The sequence below is a fragment of the Pistacia vera genome, unplaced genomic scaffold (genome assembly GCF_008641045.1).
Source record: "Pistacia vera cultivar Batoury unplaced genomic scaffold, PisVer_v2 Contig190, whole genome shotgun sequence".
NCBI classification, from domain to species: domain Eukaryota; kingdom Viridiplantae; phylum Streptophyta; class Magnoliopsida; order Sapindales; family Anacardiaceae; genus Pistacia; species Pistacia vera.
In genome coordinates, this window is record NW_022195991.1 from 1,023,291 (window position 1) to 1,041,731 (window position 18,441).

At 35.5% G+C, this 18,441-nt stretch overlaps 1 protein-coding gene across 1 annotated transcript; it reads left to right on the top strand.

The window, feature by feature from the left end:
• The first annotated feature begins 2,737 nt into the window (after window positions 1–2,737).
• Window positions 2,738–5,317, top strand: LOC116127257 (UDP-N-acetylmuramoyl-L-alanyl-D-glutamate--2,6-diaminopimelate ligase MurE homolog, chloroplastic-like). Its single transcript, XM_031412899.1, has 3 exons — window positions 2,738–4,680; window positions 4,887–5,003; window positions 5,113–5,317. Exons 1-3 carry the CDS (start codon window positions 2,811–2,813, stop codon window positions 5,298–5,300), a joined length of 2,175 nt encoding a protein of 724 aa, XP_031268759.1. The 5' UTR covers window positions 2,738–2,810; the 3' UTR covers window positions 5,301–5,317.
• Window positions 5,318–18,441: the final 13,124 nt, after the last annotated feature.

Sequence of the window (18,441 nt, forward strand, 5' to 3'; positions counted from 1 at the left end):
TATCTCAACTGATATCTAAGATAAATCACAAATATAAGGTTTACAAGACCTAGTCACAAAAACATGGTAATTAACCACTTTATAGGATTATAATACAAGATCTCTAAATAACACACACACACACACACACACACATATATATATATATATATATATATATATATATATATATATATATATATATATATATATAGAGTAGTAATCCAGGAATTTCTTTTAGGATGGGCCAAATAAAAATTTATTATATATTACTATTTTTGTCCATTAATATTTTTGTTAGGTGGGCCAAAATATATTATTATACATATTAATATTTTAAAAAAATTTGAGGGCCCACCCAAAAAGTGGCTGGATCCGCTACTCTATATATATATATATATATATATATTATAAATTCGAGTGTTCAGACCAGTTTTTTGTACCTTAATTTATCTTCAGATAGTCACAAATGTATATGTGATTAACCAACTCAAATGACCAAAGTCTTGCTATCCACCCATAAACCAAGTGAACCAATGTTAAAATAAAATATTATTCATTTATTTAGGTTTCGCATGATTCATGAAAGAAGATGACAGCAAATTAATGGGAAATCACGGGGTAATGGTCCAAATATTTAATAATGTCCTTCTCAATCTCCTCACATATAATTAGATTGTGACATAATATAATAAAATAGATTGATAAATGTTGCAAATTGTGTTTTGACCTTTGATGTATTATTATTTTTCTTAATTTTTGTGGGTGTAATTTGTGAACTTAGATATGATACTTATTTAGCCACGCATTACCATGTGGATTTGGTTGAAATAATAAAGAAATTGAATGCCATTTAAGGTCATTTAATTGATTACAAAATTTATCGGATTGGGGCCATTACAGAAATTGTTGGTATTTTCAACATGTCAATTGGTGATGTACTTCCAATTAATCTGATTTTGTTTCATTATCGTCATTGAAATTATGACCATATTTAATGATTGAAATAGCTTTCTCACCGACCTTTGCGTGATTAAGGAGTTTGATAGAAACTTTTGAACGTATTACTCAAAAGACTTAAGTTTGAGTTATCCTTATTGTTAATAGGGATAATTATTGAGTTCTTACATGACTGTAATTTCAACTTTCAAATCCTAAAAGATTAATTAGATACATAAACTGACCTAATACAAAACCTAAAAAAAAAAAATGATGAAGACAGAAACTAAAAAAGCTCTCCAAACGAAGACATATGGTTTTTCTACTTGTTTTAGGTTCAAAAATATGAAATCTAAAAATTAATTAATATTGTAAAGAAGAAATATTAAGTAATTTGAAAATTACCATGAGCTTCAATTTATCTAAAATTATAAATTCTTTTTTACCAAAGTTTCATTTAATTTTATGATAACTGCAAATGAAACATTATAAAATAAAAGTACGAGGAAAGAGAACAATTTTTTATTATAATTATATTCTCTAGGGGTGTTCAAAAGCAGTTAATCACTTTTCTGAACCATACCAGTTTTTTAGTTCAGGAATTTTTTTCGAACCGAAATTGAACCGGTTTAGAGGAAAAATCGTTTTTTCGGTTAACTGATTTTGATCAAGTTTTCCTTTTTTTATTTTATTTTATAAAACTTTTTTTTTCCTAATTAAATTGTAATATAAACAATACATATTGAAATAAACATTAAACATTCATACATATCCATGGACCACTACTAACATACATTAAAATATTATTATATAATATATATTTGTAAAACCGTTTCAAAAATCAGTTTCGATTAACCGTTTTTTTTTTTCCTGAACCAAAAATCTGGTTTTTGAATTTTTCGAACTGTATCAAATCGTTTTTTCCGTTAACTAGCTTTTTAGTTTAGTTAGGTTTTTTCCATTTTTTTTTTTTTAATACCCCTAATATTCTCACCTAAGAGAAAATAGGCTAAAAAAGAAAATGGCGGGCTAAAAATATTTCCCATTGAAAATAGGACTTAAAAAAAGGGGCCATATTGGACCTAAAAATTTGTGCGCTGATGCTGTGGTTAGATGATGGCCCAGAAACGATGAAGGCATTACCCAGCAGGCTGATAAGCAGGACGAAGCGACGGTCATGATTTTTATCTTTGTAAACAGGCATGGTAAAATAAGAAATTCCTGTCTAGTTGAAGGAGGAGACGAGAACGTCGAGGAGTACACAAAACAGAAAAGAAATAAATGAGGTAAAACATTGAATTTTAACCACTAACTTTGCTGCCAGACAGCAAGATTTTAGCCATACGAGTGAGTTACTGGAGGTCTTATGGTTAAGTTTATAAGATATTTAATAGATCTTGAAGAATTAATTAAGATGTATGTAAATTGATTTGGACATTTTGATGATATAAAAAAATATATTGAATTTTACAATTATGTGAGCAAAAGTTTTAAGATTAAATCCAAGATTTTTTTTTTGTTTTGATCGGAGATGTCTGGACCAGTTTATACACACCTCAAATAATCCTTCAAGATCTTAAAGTTGACGATCGGATAAATCCTTTTAATGATCACCCTTATTAGGATCTCTGGAGACTTGAATTCATAAATTTATGTTGAACCTATTTGCTCTTTTATCATACCCATTATTGGCTGATTAAATCCTAGTTATGAACACCCAACTTTATATATTTAAAAGGTACGGAGGAATAAGTATAGAAAAAGATAGAATTGGAATTGCGCATAATATTTGTTACAAACTAAACGCATCGTTTTAACTGCAAACACAGTGATGAGTTGACACGACACATAAACCCCCTATCCTGTCCAACTAAACCCCCTCCATTTCTCTCATGGCTTTCAGCTTCACCGTCCCTTCTTTCACTCTCAAACTACATCACAATCACCACCCTTTTCTTTTCAAACCTTTCATTTCCTTCCCTCCTAAGCCCCTTCACTTCATTTCTCTCCGCCCCACCAGAGCCATTGGCCCGGACGGAAAGTATTACCCCGACCCATCAGACGATGACCCTCCCGAAGCCCCTGAAGATGCCGCTCATGGCATTTCTAAATTCCAACAAATCCACCGCCAAGCTTCCAGAGCTCGCAAGCGTCAAGAAGATGACTTCAAAACTCACCAGTCCACTTTTCTCTCCGCCATTGCTGATGTTGAAGACCCCTCTGTTAATTCCTCCGGGGTGACTGCTTCTCAAGATGATGATTTTTTCGGTGAAATTGATAAAGCTGTTGCCATGAAACGAGACGAGTTTGTTAAAAAGGGACTTATAAAGCCAAAGAAACCAGAAGCTGATGTTCTTCAAGGTATTGAAGAGTTGGGGGCGGATGAAGTTGTTGACTTGGAAGAGATTGATGACTTACAGGGTTTAAGAGTGGTTTCTGAAGATGAAGAAGAGGAGGTTTTTGATGACAAGTCAAGTAAGTTTGATCTTAATCTTGATGGTACTAGTGATAAGTACAAAGAAAATGGTAATGGGTTGATGCTAGATTCGTCATTTGATTTGGATTTTGATAGTTTTGGTAAGAGTAAAGCAAGAATTGTGGAACCTAAGTTTAGGATGAGTTTAGCTGAATTGCTAGATGAGAGTAAGGTGGTGCCGGTTTCGGTTTACGGTGATTTGGAGGTTGAGATTACTGGAATTCAGCATGATTCTAGAGTGGTGAGTGCTGGTGATTTGTTTGTCTGTCGTGTTGGGAGGAAAACTGATGGGCATTTGTATTTGAGTGAGGCTGATAAGAGAGGAGCAGTTGCTGTGGTGGCTAGTAAAGAGATTGATATAGAGGAGACTTTAGGCTGTAAAGCTTTGGTGATTGTGGAGGATACCAATTCAGTATTGCCTGCACTGGCTGCCTCTTTTTATAGGTATCCATCAAAGAATATGGCAGTGATTGGGATAACCGGAACTAATGGGAAAACAACTACTTCTTATTTGATCAAGGGCATGTATGAAGCAATGGGGTTAAGGACAGGAATGTTGAGCTCGGTAGCGTATTACATTCATGGGGATAATAAGTTGGAGTCACCAAACACAACACCAGATGCTGTTTTGGTTCAAAATTTAATGGCCAAGATGCTCCATAATGGGACTGAGGCTGTCGTCATGGAGGCTTCTTCTCATGGATTAGCATTAGGGAGGTGCAATGAGGTTGATTTTGATATCGCAGTTTTCACTAATTTGACAAGGGATCATTTGGATTTTCATGGGACTGAGGAGGAGTATAGGGATGCCAAAGCCAAGTTGTTTTCAAGGATGGTGGATCCAGAGAGGCATAGGAAGGTTGTTAACATTGATGACCCAAATGCTCCTTTCTTTATTGGACAAGGAAACCCAGATGTGCCTGTTGTGACATATGCGATGGAGAATAAGAAAGCAGATGTCCACCCTTTGAAGTTTGAACTGTCACTGTTTGAGACTCAGGTTTTGGTTAATACACCGCATGGGATATTGGAGATATCTTCAGGATTGCTTGGAAAGCATAATATTTACAATATTCTTGCAGCTGTGGCGGTTGGAATTGCTGTAGGGGCACCATTGGAGGACATTGTTAGAGGGATTGAAGAGGTTGATGCAGTTCCAGGAAGGTGTGAGTTGATTGATGAGGAGCAAGCATTTGGGGTGATTGTGGATTACGCCCATACTCCTGATGCCCTATCTAGACTACTTGATTCTGTGAGGGAACTTGCACCTAGGAGAATAATCACTGGTAAGCTTCATGTATATCCTACTAATATTTACTGCCTTGAATAAATAGTTAGCTTGGAAGTTGTTTGTTGGGGAAAGTGCAATTTCCTGAATAAAGTTATTTCAGTGGTTATCTATGTTTAATACCTGCATCTGTAGGTAAGGTTCTCCAATAGACGTACTTTTTTATATTTGTTTTGACCTATATATTTTGCTTTATACATGCAGTTTTTGGTTGTGCTGGTGAGAGTGACAGAGGTAAGCGACCAATGATGACAAAGATTGCGACTGATAAAAGTGATGTGACTATTCTGACATCTGATAATCCAAAGACTGAAGATCCATGTATGTATTTTAGCCATGCTCAATGAAGAAGAATTGCTAAAATGCTTATTGATATAAGATACATTACCTGGAAGCTTAAGACTAATACCAGTATGTCTCATGTTGTCAGTGGATATCTTGGATGACATGTTGGCCGGTGTAGGATGGACAATGCAGGAGTATTTGAAACATGGAGAGAATGATTATTACCCGCCTCTTCCAAATGGTCATCGGCTTTTCCTGCATGATATCAGAAGGGTAGCTGTACGCTGTGCTGTTGCCATGGGTGAAGAAGGGGATATGGTTGTAAGTTTCTGAAACCCATTCTGCTTTTCTCTCTTTACGATTTATATTGACTAACTATTAGGCAAGGAAAGGTCACTAATAAAAGTAGGAAGTGAGTAGTTTTGTTCAAATCAGAGCAATTCTGTTGAAATCAAAATGTTACTTGAACCAAATTTATAAGATATTGAAACATAGAGACCTTTTCCACATTGCCCAAAAAGAAGGAAAATTTTTGTAAAAATAGCTGTGTCAATAGATAAGTTATTTTAAACACAGTGCATGAGGAAGTTCAATAATCATTTTCTATGAATCTTTCAACTGTGTTGGCTAAACAGCATTCTGATCTGCACCCAGCATGATTTGGCACATTTTGTCTAAGGCTCCCAAAGAACTAACTTTTCTTGCTTTTTAGTATTATATGTTTCGACAAACTTCATAGAACCTGCAAAATTTGATTAACTTCTTAGGCAAGATACGTACTTGAACACAATAAATATTACAATATTAATGAAAATTTACCTATAGCACCTCGAAGTGTAGTCTGCAAAGATACACATTCATGCAATTTGATATCAGAATGATGATTCTGAGAGATATTAGACTTTGTATCAAAGGTTTGTGATTGGTTGGTAAGTCTCTTGTCGTCAGTCCATGATGGAACCTCTGTGATCTGCCTGAGTGAACTTAAGTGGCTGTTTTTATTTCCTCCCTGAAGCATCTTTCTCTTTGACTGACCATTTGATGATTGCTAAAAGGAGAGAATCTCATTCGTGCAGCAATGGAGCCATGTTCTTGATGTCCCAGGACTCAGTGCAGAGAAGAAGTGGTACTCAGGGAAAGAATAATCCTGTCCAGGGTTCTTGAAAACTGTTTTCTTAAAAGAATCTCATTTCTATTCCTTAAGACCTCAGGGAGATGTTGCCTAGACTCCATACAATATTCAATTCGCTTTGTTTAGGATGCCTGACAATGGACAATTTCGAGTTTTCATGGCTATTCCACTTTTTAAGGCATTTTTTTGTCTAGTACCTGAGTCAAAATCTTTCACCTGCCCACTTTGTCTCCCGTCTTGTTGTCAATGGAACCAAGATAGATTTACAAGGTGAGTTGCTTCCTGTAATCCCCAAATCATTTCCTTTATTGCCATCTCCCAAACCGGATTGTCCCTCGAAGATTTATGTAGTGTAACTGTTGACAACAAGGGCTTCTCTTTTCTGCCTAACCCAATAGCATGTCTCAACTTCCTTTTCATATGCTCAAAGGAAAAATATGCAGGTTTACCACTCTGTGCTCTATCTCTCAACTATAGGACTGTGGAGAAGAGAAATCTCCAGTCTCACCTGCCCTGTTTTGCTGTATTTGAGCCGAGCTGCCAGACTTCAGAAGTAAAATTCTGGTTGAAGGTTGAGGATCAACACTTCCCTTGGATGGGTATCTATCACAAGTTTCTGACAATTTAGTCTCCTGATTTTTCGCCTGGGAATCACGCAAATCTTGGATAGTTTTCACTAACAGGGAATTTGGATCATGTAGCAGCTTCATGAATAATTCCTTATTGGAATTTAATATTTCTAATGCATCCAAGAAATGTTTAGATTGGTGCTCGCCTGATCTCTGCCATGGTATTTTCCTTTAACGATCTTCGATTTATAAATGCTTCAGCCGCCTCACTCATCTGAACTTGCAAATTGATCTACACTGGCCATTCTCCTGAGAATTGACTCTTCTATAGAAAACTTTTCCACTTTTAGGATGCCCCTCATTGCAGGATGTTTCAATCGATGCTGCTCCATTAAACCTTTTCGAAGCATGCCCCCGAATTTTCATTAGAAGGTTGTGTATGTACCCCAGTTGATACGTCCTTGCAACCATGTCTCTTAAAAGTCTGTTTGCCTTTCTTCTGATTCTTTGCTAAGCCATTTCTCTACTTGTTGTAATATTCTCCTCTTCCCTTATTATATCTGCCTTAGCATAATCGTTTGTCAGAATTGTTTCAGAATTAAATCCGTAGCATTTATGAGAGCAACATTTGCATAACAAAATTCAGTTACAAGTTCCACCCATAAGAAAAAACATGGTATAACTCCTCTATCAAGAACAAAAGCAGATATCATCTTATCATTCTCAAATTGTATTGAGAATTCTTACCTGCAACATTTGAATTGGGGTCGTCCTCGATTAGAATCAGCTTCTTGTTGGAATGACCTTGCTAAAGTCCATAAACCAATCAAACACCATGCGCAGCCAGATTTGTATTTCTCATAGATCACGGGGCTCTTAGGCGAAAGCTTCTCCATCTTACAGCATCAAACCTGGAAATGGTCTCAAACCACACGTCAAACCTAAATTTGCAGTCCTTCTCCATTGAGACAGTGCCAAAATCAGAAGAGACACTGTTTGGGAGACGGAGAAAATGGTTAATTAGGTAATACTTATTCATAGAATGAGAACCACTACTTTTAGAAAGTAGAGCTGATCAAGTTATCCAAAATTCCATTAACCAAACATCATTAACACATCACACAGTTAGAGAGAAACAAATTCCCTAAAATAGATCTTAAATGATGTAAAACGAAACCAAAAAAAAAAAAAAACATTGGCTTCACAATATTTTAAAGATAACATTTTATGAGAGAAAGAAAGCAGACAAGGAAGAAACCTTTTAACTTGAGCTGGTTCATGATCTCCAGAAGACAAAGCCGAAAACTAAAGCATAGTCTTTGTCCCCTCTCCTCCCCACATAAAATTTCAGATGCCCACTTCTCTTGTCTTGTTTTCTCTCTAAAACTTTGCCATTAAAGGGAAACCAACAAGAAAGTGAGAAGGAAATGAAGGGCATAAGAAAAGAAAGAACATGAATGGGAGTTATTATGGGACATCGACACAGTTATGGCCACAAACCAAACCAAACTTTCAAATGAAGTAAACTTTTGTCTTATTTCCTTCATTTTTGATTTTCCCTCTCTCTTTCTTACTCTATCCACAGTTACTACTGGTAAGCTGTTGTTAGTTTAACGATGTTCCGTCAAAATCTTGAAACACTGTCGTTTTTGTGATCTTGAGAATGTGTCTGCCGCGATTTTGTAAAAACGTTCCCGTCCTGTAGGATTCACAACATTAATATTTTTGTCGAACTTTGCCATAAAATTGACCCCGTGCCTCTCTTCGTTTTACATTGGGTTAAATTTTCAAATTGGCCAATTCGGTGTCGTATTGTCGTTTTAATTTTTTGAAACTTTAATTGTCAGAACCCATTTTCACATCACGTTTGAATAACCATCAAGTAGAATTATCATAATATCCTTTATATATATATATATATATAATATATATATATTAATATATATTTATATAATATTATATATATATATCTCAACTGATATCTAGAGATAAATCACAAATATAATAGGTTTACGACCTAGCACAAAAACATGGTAATTAACCACTTTATAGGATTATAATACAAGATCTCTAAATAACACACACACACACCACACACACATATATAATATTATTATATTATATATATTATTATATATAATATTATATATATATATATAGAGTAGTGAATCCAGGAATTTCTTTAGGATGGGCCAAAATAAAATTTATTATATATTACTATTTTTGTCCATTAATATTTTTGTTAGGGGTGGGCCAAAATATTTAATTAACATATTAATATTTTAAAAAAAAATTTGAGGGCCCACCCAAAAAGTGGCTGGTCCGCTACTTATATATATATATATATTATATATTATAAAATTCGAGTGTTCAGACCAGTTTATTTGTACCTTAATTATCCAGATAAGTCACAAATGTGATATGTGTATTAACCAACTCAAATGACCAAAGTCTTGCTATTCACCCATAAACCAAGTGAACCAATGATTAAAATAAAATATTATTCATTTATTTGTTCGCATGATTCTGTATCCATGAAAAGATGACGCAAATTAATGGACTCACGGGGTTATGGTCAAATTTAAATAATGTCTTCTCTCTCCACATATAAATTAGATTGTGACAAAATAATAAAATAGTATTATAAATGTTGCAAATTGTGTTTTGACCTTGATGTATTTATTTATTTCTTAATTTTTGTGGGTGTAATTGTGAACTTAGATATGATACTTATTAGCCCCGCATTACCATGTGGATTTGGTTGATAATAATAAAGAAATTGAATGCCATTTAAGGTCATTTAATTGATTACAAAATTTATCGATTGGGGCCATTACAGAAATTGTTGTTATTTCAACAGTCATTGGTGATGTACTTCCAATTAATCTGATTTTGTTCATTATCGTCATTGAAATTATGACCATATTTAATGATGTGAATAGCTTTCTCACCGACCTTTGCGTGATTAAGGAGTTTGATAGAAACTTTGAACGTATTACTCAAAAAACTTAAGTTTGAGTTTATCCTTAATTGTTAATAGGGATAATTATTAGAGTTCTTACATGACTGATAATTTCAACTTTCAAGATCCTAAAAGATTAATTGAGATACATAAACTGACCTAATACAAAACCTAAAAAAAAAAATGATGAAGACAGAAACTAAAAAAAGCTCTCCAAACGAAGACATAATGGTTTTTCTACTTGTTTTAGGTTCAGAAAAATATGAAATCTAAAAATTAATTAATATTGTAAAGAAGAAATATAAGTAATTTTGAAAATTACCATAGCTTCAATTTATCTATAAATTATAAATTCTTTTTTACCAAAGTTCATTTAATTTTATGATAACTGCAAATGAACATTATAAAAATAAAGTACAGAGGAAGAACAATTTTTTTATTATAATTATATTCTCTAGGGGTGTTCAAAAGCAGTTAATCACTTTTCTGAACCATACCAGTTTTTTAGTTCAGGAATTTTTTCGAACCGAAATTGAACCGTTTAGAGGAAAAATCGGTTTTTTCGGTTAACTGATTTTGATCAAGTTTTCCTTTTTTTTATTTTATTTTATAAACTTTTTTTTTCCTAAATTAAATTGTAAATAAACATACATATTGAAATAACATTAAACATTCATACATATCCATGGACCACTACTAACAATACATTAAAATATATTATTAATATATATATATATTTGTAAAACCGTTTCAAAAAATCAGTTTCGATTAACCGTTTTTTATTTTTCCTGAACCAAAAATCTGGTTTTTTGAATTTTTTCGAACTGTAATCAAATCGTTTTTTCCGTTAACTAGCTTTTTAGTTTAGTTGGTTTTTCCATTTTTTTTTTTTTAATACCCCTAATATTCTCACCTAAAGTAGAAAATAAGAGGCTAAAAAAAGAAAATGGCGGGGCTAAAATATTTCCCATTGAAAATAGGACTTAAAAAAGGGGCCATATTGGACCTAAAAATTTGTGCGCTGATGCTGTGGTTAGATGATGGCCCAGAAACGATGAAGGCATTACCCAGCAGGCTGATAAGCAGGACAAGCGACGGTCATGATTTTATCTTTGTAACAGGCATGGTAAAATAGAAATCCTGTCTAGTTGAAGGAGGAGACGAGAACGTCGAGGATACACAAAACAGAAAAGAAATAATGAGGTAAAACATTGAATTTTAACCACTAACTTTGCTGCCAACAGCAAGATTTTAGCCATACGAGTGAGTTACTGGAGGTCTTATGGTTAAGTTTATAAATATTTAATAGATCTTGAAGAATTAATTAAGATGTTGATAAATTGATTTGGACATTTTGATGATATAAAAAAATATATTGAATTTTACAATTATGTGAGCAAAAGTTTTAAGATTAAATCCAGATTTTTTTTTTGTTTTGATCGGAGATGTCTGGACCAGTTTATACACACCTCAATAATCCTTCAAGATCTTAAAGTTGACGATCGGTAATCCTTTTATGATCCCCTTATTAGGATCTCTGGAGACTTGAATTCATAAATTTATGTGAACCTATTTGCTCTTTTATCATACCCATTATTGGCTGATTAAATCCTAGTTATGAACCCCCAACTTTATATTTAAAAGTACGGAGGAATAAGTATAGAAAAAGATGATTGGAATTGCGCATAATATTTTACAAACAAACGCATCGTTTTAACTGCAAACACAGTGATGAGTTGACACGACACATAAACCCCCTATCCTGTCCAACTAACCCCCTCCATTTCTCTCATGGTTCAGCTTCACCGTCCCTTCTTTCACTCTCAAACTACATCACAAATCACCACCCTTTTCTTTTCAAACCTTTCATTTCCTTCCCTCCTAAGCCCCTTCACTTCATTTCTCTCCGCCCCACCAGAGCCATTGGCCCGGACGGAAAGTTTACCCCGACCCTCAACGATGACCCTCCCGAAGCCCCTGAAGCCGCTCATGGCATTTCTAAATCCCAACAAATCCACCGCCAAGCTTCCAGAGCTCGCAAGCGTCAGAAGAATGACTTCAAAACTCACCAGTCCACTTTTCTCTAGAGAATGAGAGAATTTGAGTTGTGAGAAAATATGAGAGTTTACGGCCAATTTATAGAAAAAAAAAAAAAGGAAAAGAAAATGACGAAAAAGACCCCTCCAATAGCTATAAAACGACTATATTTCAAGGGTAAAAGGGAATTAAAAAAAACAAATTAATTTTGTTTTTTTTTTGGGCCAACCCAGCAGGTTGGCGGTCCTTTCTCAGAAAGGACAAAATAGCAACCCGTGGGTCGTCAGGTTGTCATATGTCAACCCGGCCCACCCGGGGGTTGCATGCAGGTCGGGTTGCCTTATTGGCGGTCTGGGTTGAATCCTCGCGGGTCAAGTTAGGGTTGACCCACCTAACCCGGCTTATTTGTTTCACCTCTAGCAGACACGTTTGAGCAGAGTCTTGTGACAGCTCATGCAACTGATTTCATTCTTATAATTTAATAATTATTTCCTTGTAAAGCAAATGTATTTATTTATTTCTTTTGTAATACACAAACAGTTGTATACATTCAATATAAATACAATTTACTCTCCCACGAATCAAGTGTGGTGAGACTTCTCAACATCGGCTATTTCTCTCATTTTCTTCTACTTCCATTAAAAATTAACATAATTATAAAAAAACGTAAACAATTTTTTTCATAATAGATTAAATGAATTATTCAGAAAATTTCAAGTCAAGAATATGGGGAATAGAGCCCTGTTTTTGGGTTATAATTCTTCATTTTCTATTGAAGCAACCTCCTGCAAATCTAACTGCATATACTTTCGCTGATGATTGCTTCGAGGCTTACTTTAAAAAGGACAAAGGTGGAGGGAAAGATACGGGAATTTATAACATGGTGGACGGAAGCATTAAATGGCTTTCTGAGGACAGCTCATTACTCAGTCAACACAATTTTTACCAGTAGTTTTCAGTTTTCACCGTTGAAGTTTATCTGCATTTTTATTTGGATTTTTCTTGTTGGCTTTGGTTTCCTCTACTAAGGACACTGTGGTATTGTTGTTTAATTGATCATTAATCGTTGGGGAACTCTATGATCAGTATTAAAACATAAGAAAAACTGAAAAACGTAGAGCAAAATATACAACATACTGTTTTAGTATATCAGGGGTTCCATTTCGAAGACAAAATTTGAAAGAACTATATAACATCTATAATTGATGGGTGCTCTAATTTATGGTAACTATAACGAATTCAATTCTTGATGAGCCATGAGCAACCTCCTCTAACTTATACAAAAAGCTTCATCTATGTTTGTCCCACACGGTTACAAGTTTGCCTCTTAAACTATTGTATGCGTTTAAATAGGGTGCTGCATTTCAGGTATAAGGAAACCTGTGTTGCAAACTGCTCTGTGCAATTCAGATGAAAGCTCATTGAACAAAAATGTAAGGCTTCAAATACTCAGATGGATTGCAGTTTCCAGTGTCAGTTCTTCTAAGAGACTTTCTACCATTTCATTAATTGTTTCTTCGGCCTCAATTCGGATATTCACCCATGTTCCAGGTCTTGCCAAGTCCTTTTCAATAAGTTGATCCAATGTTGGAGTAGACTGCTGTGCGAGAAGGTTCCAGTCAACACATTTCATCACCTCATAAACCATATTTTTTGCTGGTCGGATTTGTTTGGCAAATGATAGCCATGGGGAGCAACTGAAATAACTAAGGCATAACTCTCCAAGGACTTCATTAATATAGTCGCAGAGGAGCATATGATCCACACAAAATTCATTAGGCAATAACTCCACTTCATCAAACAAGGATGGATCAAGAAGTTGGTCTGATGAATGGCTCTTTATTGAAAGTTCATCCCAATTTATACCAGCAGCTTCCAACACTGCCCTCATATACTTGCTCATGGGTTCATGCTCATTTATCACATTACTTGAGTGTATCTTCAAATCCACAGGAGACATCATGACAGCAGCAGAACATTGTTCTTCATAATTAATTTGTTTTGGCTCGACTGCTAGCTCAGCTGCATTTGTTCAATTGGTTAAACTTAGCTGCACAGTTGGATGACAAAAAAAATGCTAAAGTAAAGATTTCTGACCTGAAAACCTACCAGGCTGAGATATGGTGCTTGGAGAGCTGATATCTTCAACAAATTTCTCAAGAACAGATACTGGACTTTGATGCTCTGCTTTATCTTTCGTGGCAGCAGAATTTTCTAAACTCTTACTGCTCAAGGGACTTGAAGTATAAACGTCTTCTGGAGACACTGATGTACAACTTTCCTCTGGTGAATCCTGAGAAATTCCAAAATTGTTGGCAAGAAATGATGTAGCCAAGCATGTTTGAGAGAAGAAGTAAAACAAAAGGCAATAAAAAGAGGTGATGGATAGGTGCACTCCTAATAACCTGATTAAAAAATCAAAATCAAAAAATCAAAATATACCAATTTTGCGCACTCCAGACTGTTTTCTTCAACTGTGTTGGCTAAAACAGCATTCTGATCTGCACCAGCATGATTTGGCACATTTGGTTCTAAGGCTCCCAAAGAACTAACTTTTCTTGCTTTTATAGTATTATATGTTTCTACAACCTTCATAGAACCTGCAAAATTTGATGAACTTCTTAGGCAAGATAACGTACTTGAACACAATAAATATTACAATATTAATGAAAATTTACCGATAGCACTCGAAGTGTAGTCTGCAGAAGATACACATTCATGCAATTTGATATCAGAATGATGATTCTGAGAGATATTAGACTTTGTATCAAAGGTTTGTGATTGGTTGGTAAGTCTCTTGCCATCAGTCCATGATGGAACCTCTGCAATCTGCCTGAGTGAACTTAAGTGGCTGTTTTTATTTCCTCCCTGAAGCATCTTTCTCTTCTGACTGACCATTTGATGATTGCTAAAAGGAGAGAATCTCATTCGTGCAGCAATGGAGCCATGTTCTTGATGTCTTCCAGGACTCAGTGCAGAGAAGAAGTGGTACTCAGGGAAAGAAATAATCCTGTCCAGGGTTCTTGAAAACTGTTTTCTTAAAAGAATCTCATTTCTATTCCTTAAGACCTCAGGGAGATGTTGCCTAGACTCCATATACATATTCAATTCGCTTTGTTTAGGATGCCTGACAATGGACAATTTCGAGTTTTCATGGCTAGTTCCACTTTTTAAGGCATTTTTTTGTCTAGTACCTGAGTCAAAATCTTTCACCTTGCCCACTTTGTCTCCCGTCTTGTTGTCAATGGAACCAAGACAGATTTTACAGGGTGAGTTGCTTCCTGTAACCCCCAAATCATTTTCTTTATTGCCATCTCCCAAACCCTGATTGTCCCTCGAAGATTTATGTAGTGTAACTGTTGACAACAAGGGCTTCCCTTTTCTGCTTAACCCAATAGCATGTCTCAACTTCCTTTTCATATGCTCAAAGGAAAAATATGCAGGTTTACCACTCTGTGCTCTATCTCTCAAGCTATAAAGGGACTGTGGAGAAGAGAAATCTCCGGTCTCACCTGCACTGTTTTGCATGTATGTTGAGCCAGAGCTGCCAGACTTCGGAAGTAAAATTCTGTTTGAAGGTTGAGGATCAACACTTCCCTTGGATGGGAATCTATCACAAGTTTCTGACAATTTAGTCTCCTGATTTTTCGCCTGGGAATCACGCAAATCTTGGATATGTTTCACTAACAGAGAATTTGGATCATGTAGCAGCTTCATGAATAATTCCTTATTGGAATTTAATATTTCTAATGCATCCAAGAAATGTTTAGATTGGTTGCTCGCCTGATCTCTGCCATGGTATTTTCCTTTAACGATCTTCTGATTTATAAATGCTTCAGCCGCCTCACTCATCTGAACTTGCAAATTGATCTCACCAAGCTGGCCATTCTTCTGAGAATTGACTCTTCTACAGCAAACGTTTCCACTTTTAGGATGCACCTGATTGCAGGATGTTTCAATCGATGCTGCTCCATTAAACCTTTTCGAAGGCATGCCCACCAAATTTTCATTAGAAGGTTGTGTATGTACCACAGTTGATACGTCCTTGCAACCATGTCTCTTAAAAGTCTTGTTTGCCTTTCTTCTATGATTCTTTGCTAAGCCATTTTCTCTACTTGTTGTAATATTCTCCTCTTCCCTTATTATATCTGCCTTAGCATAATCGTTTGTCAGAATTGTTTTCAGAATTAAATCCGTAGCAATTTATGAGAGCAACATTTGCATAACAAAATTCAGTTACAAGTTCCACCCATAAGAAAAAACACGGTATAACTCCTCTATCAAGAACAAAAGCAAGAGATCATCTTATCATTCTCAAATTGTATTGATGAATTCTTACCTGCAACATTTGAATTGGGTCGTCCTCGATTAGAAATCAGCTTCTTGTTGGAATGACCTTGGCTAAAGTCACATAAACCAATCAAACACCATGCGCAGCCAGATTTGTATTTCTCATAGATCACGGGGCTCTTAGGCGAAAGCTTCTCCATGCTTACAGCATCAAACCTGGAAATGGTCATCAAACCACGCGTCAAACCTAAATTTGCAGTCCTTCTCCAGTGAGGCAGTGCCAAAATCAGAATAGACACTGTTTGGGAGACGGAGAAAATGGATTAATTAGGTAAATACTTAATTCATAGTATGAAAACCACTACTTTTAGAAAGTAGAGCTGAATCATGTNCCGAAACAAGGTGCTCCAGGGTTTTTTTTAGGATTCCGTACGTGGTCCGCAGCGTCGGTGGAGATGTTCGCAAGCTCTTAGTGATAAGATTCAAACCAATTACCAATTGTCCGCAAAGTCAGAGTCTACAAATCCCACAAGATCAAGTGATTTATCCCTTTTACAATAGTTTAAACCAATATGTAAAGAACCATTGACATACCTAAGGAACCACTTTAATGCAATCCAATCATCATAGTCAGGATTAGACATAAATCTACTAAGGAAATTGCAAAAGACAAATCTGGTCTAGTGTTAATCATGGCATACATTACAGACCCTATTGCATTAGAGTAGGGGATATTCTCCATCTTAATCATTTCAACATCAGATTTAGGGCATTGTAGTTTACTCAAGATAAAATGACTTGCAAGTGGCAAATTGATAGGTTTGGATTTTGACATACCAAACTAGTGACCAGTTTTTGTAAATATGATAGCTGATGGACTCTTAGCTCATGATTTTTTCTATTTCTTTCAATGAACATTCCAAGAATTTTCTTAGCAGATCCTAAGTTCTTCATATCAAATTCTGAGTTCAATTTCAGTTTCAGATCATTTATCTTTGATTCAGATTTACTAATTAGGAGCATGTCATCAACATATAATAGCAAGTAAATAGGCATATCATCAGTGGAGGCAAAATAAAAATAGCTATCATATTCGCTCCTAGAACCCAATGCTCAATATAAATGTATCAAACCTTTTATACCATTGCCTAGGTGATTGCTTAAGGCCGTAAAGGGATTTATGCAACATACAAACATGATTAGGCAATTTTTTATCTATGAATCCAATAGGCTGTGTCATAAAGATCTTTTCCTCTAACTCCCCATGTAAAAATGCAGTTTTACGTCTAGTTGTTCTAATTCAAGATCATAATGAGCTACTAAGGAGAGCATTATCCTAATTGTTTTGAACTTAACAAGAGGTGAGAAAATCTCATTAAAATCTATACTCTCCCTCTGTGTATACCCCTTAGCCACTAAATGACCCTTATATTTGGGAGGTTCAGTAGGGGACATACCTTCTTTGAGCTTGTACAACCATTTGCATTCCACAGGTTTATAGTCTTTCGGTTTAAGGACCAAGGACCATGTCCCATTTACCTTTAGTGACTGCATTTCTTCCTCTATTACAATCACCCATTCATCTTTGTCCTTGGATCTCATAGCAGCCTCATAAGTGTTTGGTTCAAACCTCTGAACTTGAGTCCTTGCCACTAGGGCAATATACATCAGGTCTGCATAGGGGTATCTGGTAGGGGCTCTGATCTCTCTCCTGGTTCTGTCCCTTGCCAACTGGAACTGTGCTAGGTCATCATGAAGTGGTTCTTCAGCCTCTACAATTTGGACAGGGTCATTAAAGGTTGTATCAACTTCAGGTTTAGTTTCAGTTTCTTGGTCATGCCAAGGAGTATCAGACTGCTGTGGAGTTTACTCCACCTCAATTAGTGTAACTCCAGTTTGACCAGGACTTATTTCATTATCATTAGAGATACATGCATTTTGGTTAGTGAATTTACAAGGGAAACAGTTTCATTAAACACAAAATCCCTGCTAATTATGATTTTTACCCCTGGTGAATCTCTATTCCATAGTCTATAGCCCTTAGTCCCCTCTTGGTATCCTAAGAATACACACTTTAAGGACCTAGGCTCTAATTTCCCTTCACTCATGTGTGCATATGCAGCACACCCAAAAACTCTCAAATGGTTTAGGCTAGGCTTTCTTCCTGACAATTTTTCTTCTGGGGACATATACTTTATGGCAGTGAAAGTGCTTCTATTCACTAAGTATGCAGCTGTGGTTAAAGCTGCTCCCCAAAATGATTTTGGTAAACCTGAAGTAAACAAGAGGCATCTAACTTTTTCAAGCAAGGTTCTATTCATCCTCTCAGCAACAACATTTTGCTGAGGAGTTTTTCTAACTGTCTTATGTCTAAGGATTCCCTGTTCACTACATAATTTGTCGAATTCTGCGTTACAGAATTCCAGACCATTATCAGTCCTAAGGGCTTTAACCTTCCTATCAGCTTGATTTTCCACTAATAGT

Bases quoted from the DNA above. Each gene is read 5' to 3' on its own strand.
- LOC116127257 (XM_031412899.1), top strand. From the start codon at position 2,811: ATGGCTTTCAGCTTCACCGTCCCTTCTTTCACTCTCAAACTACATCAC. The intron at 4,681-4,886 runs GTAAGCTTCATG...TTATACATGCAG, and splicing joins ACCTAGGAGAATAATCACTG to TTTTTGGTTGTGCTGGTGAG. The intron at 5,004-5,112 runs GTATGTATTTTA...TCATGTTGTCAG, and splicing joins TCCAAAGACTGAAGATCCAT to TGGATATCTTGGATGACATG.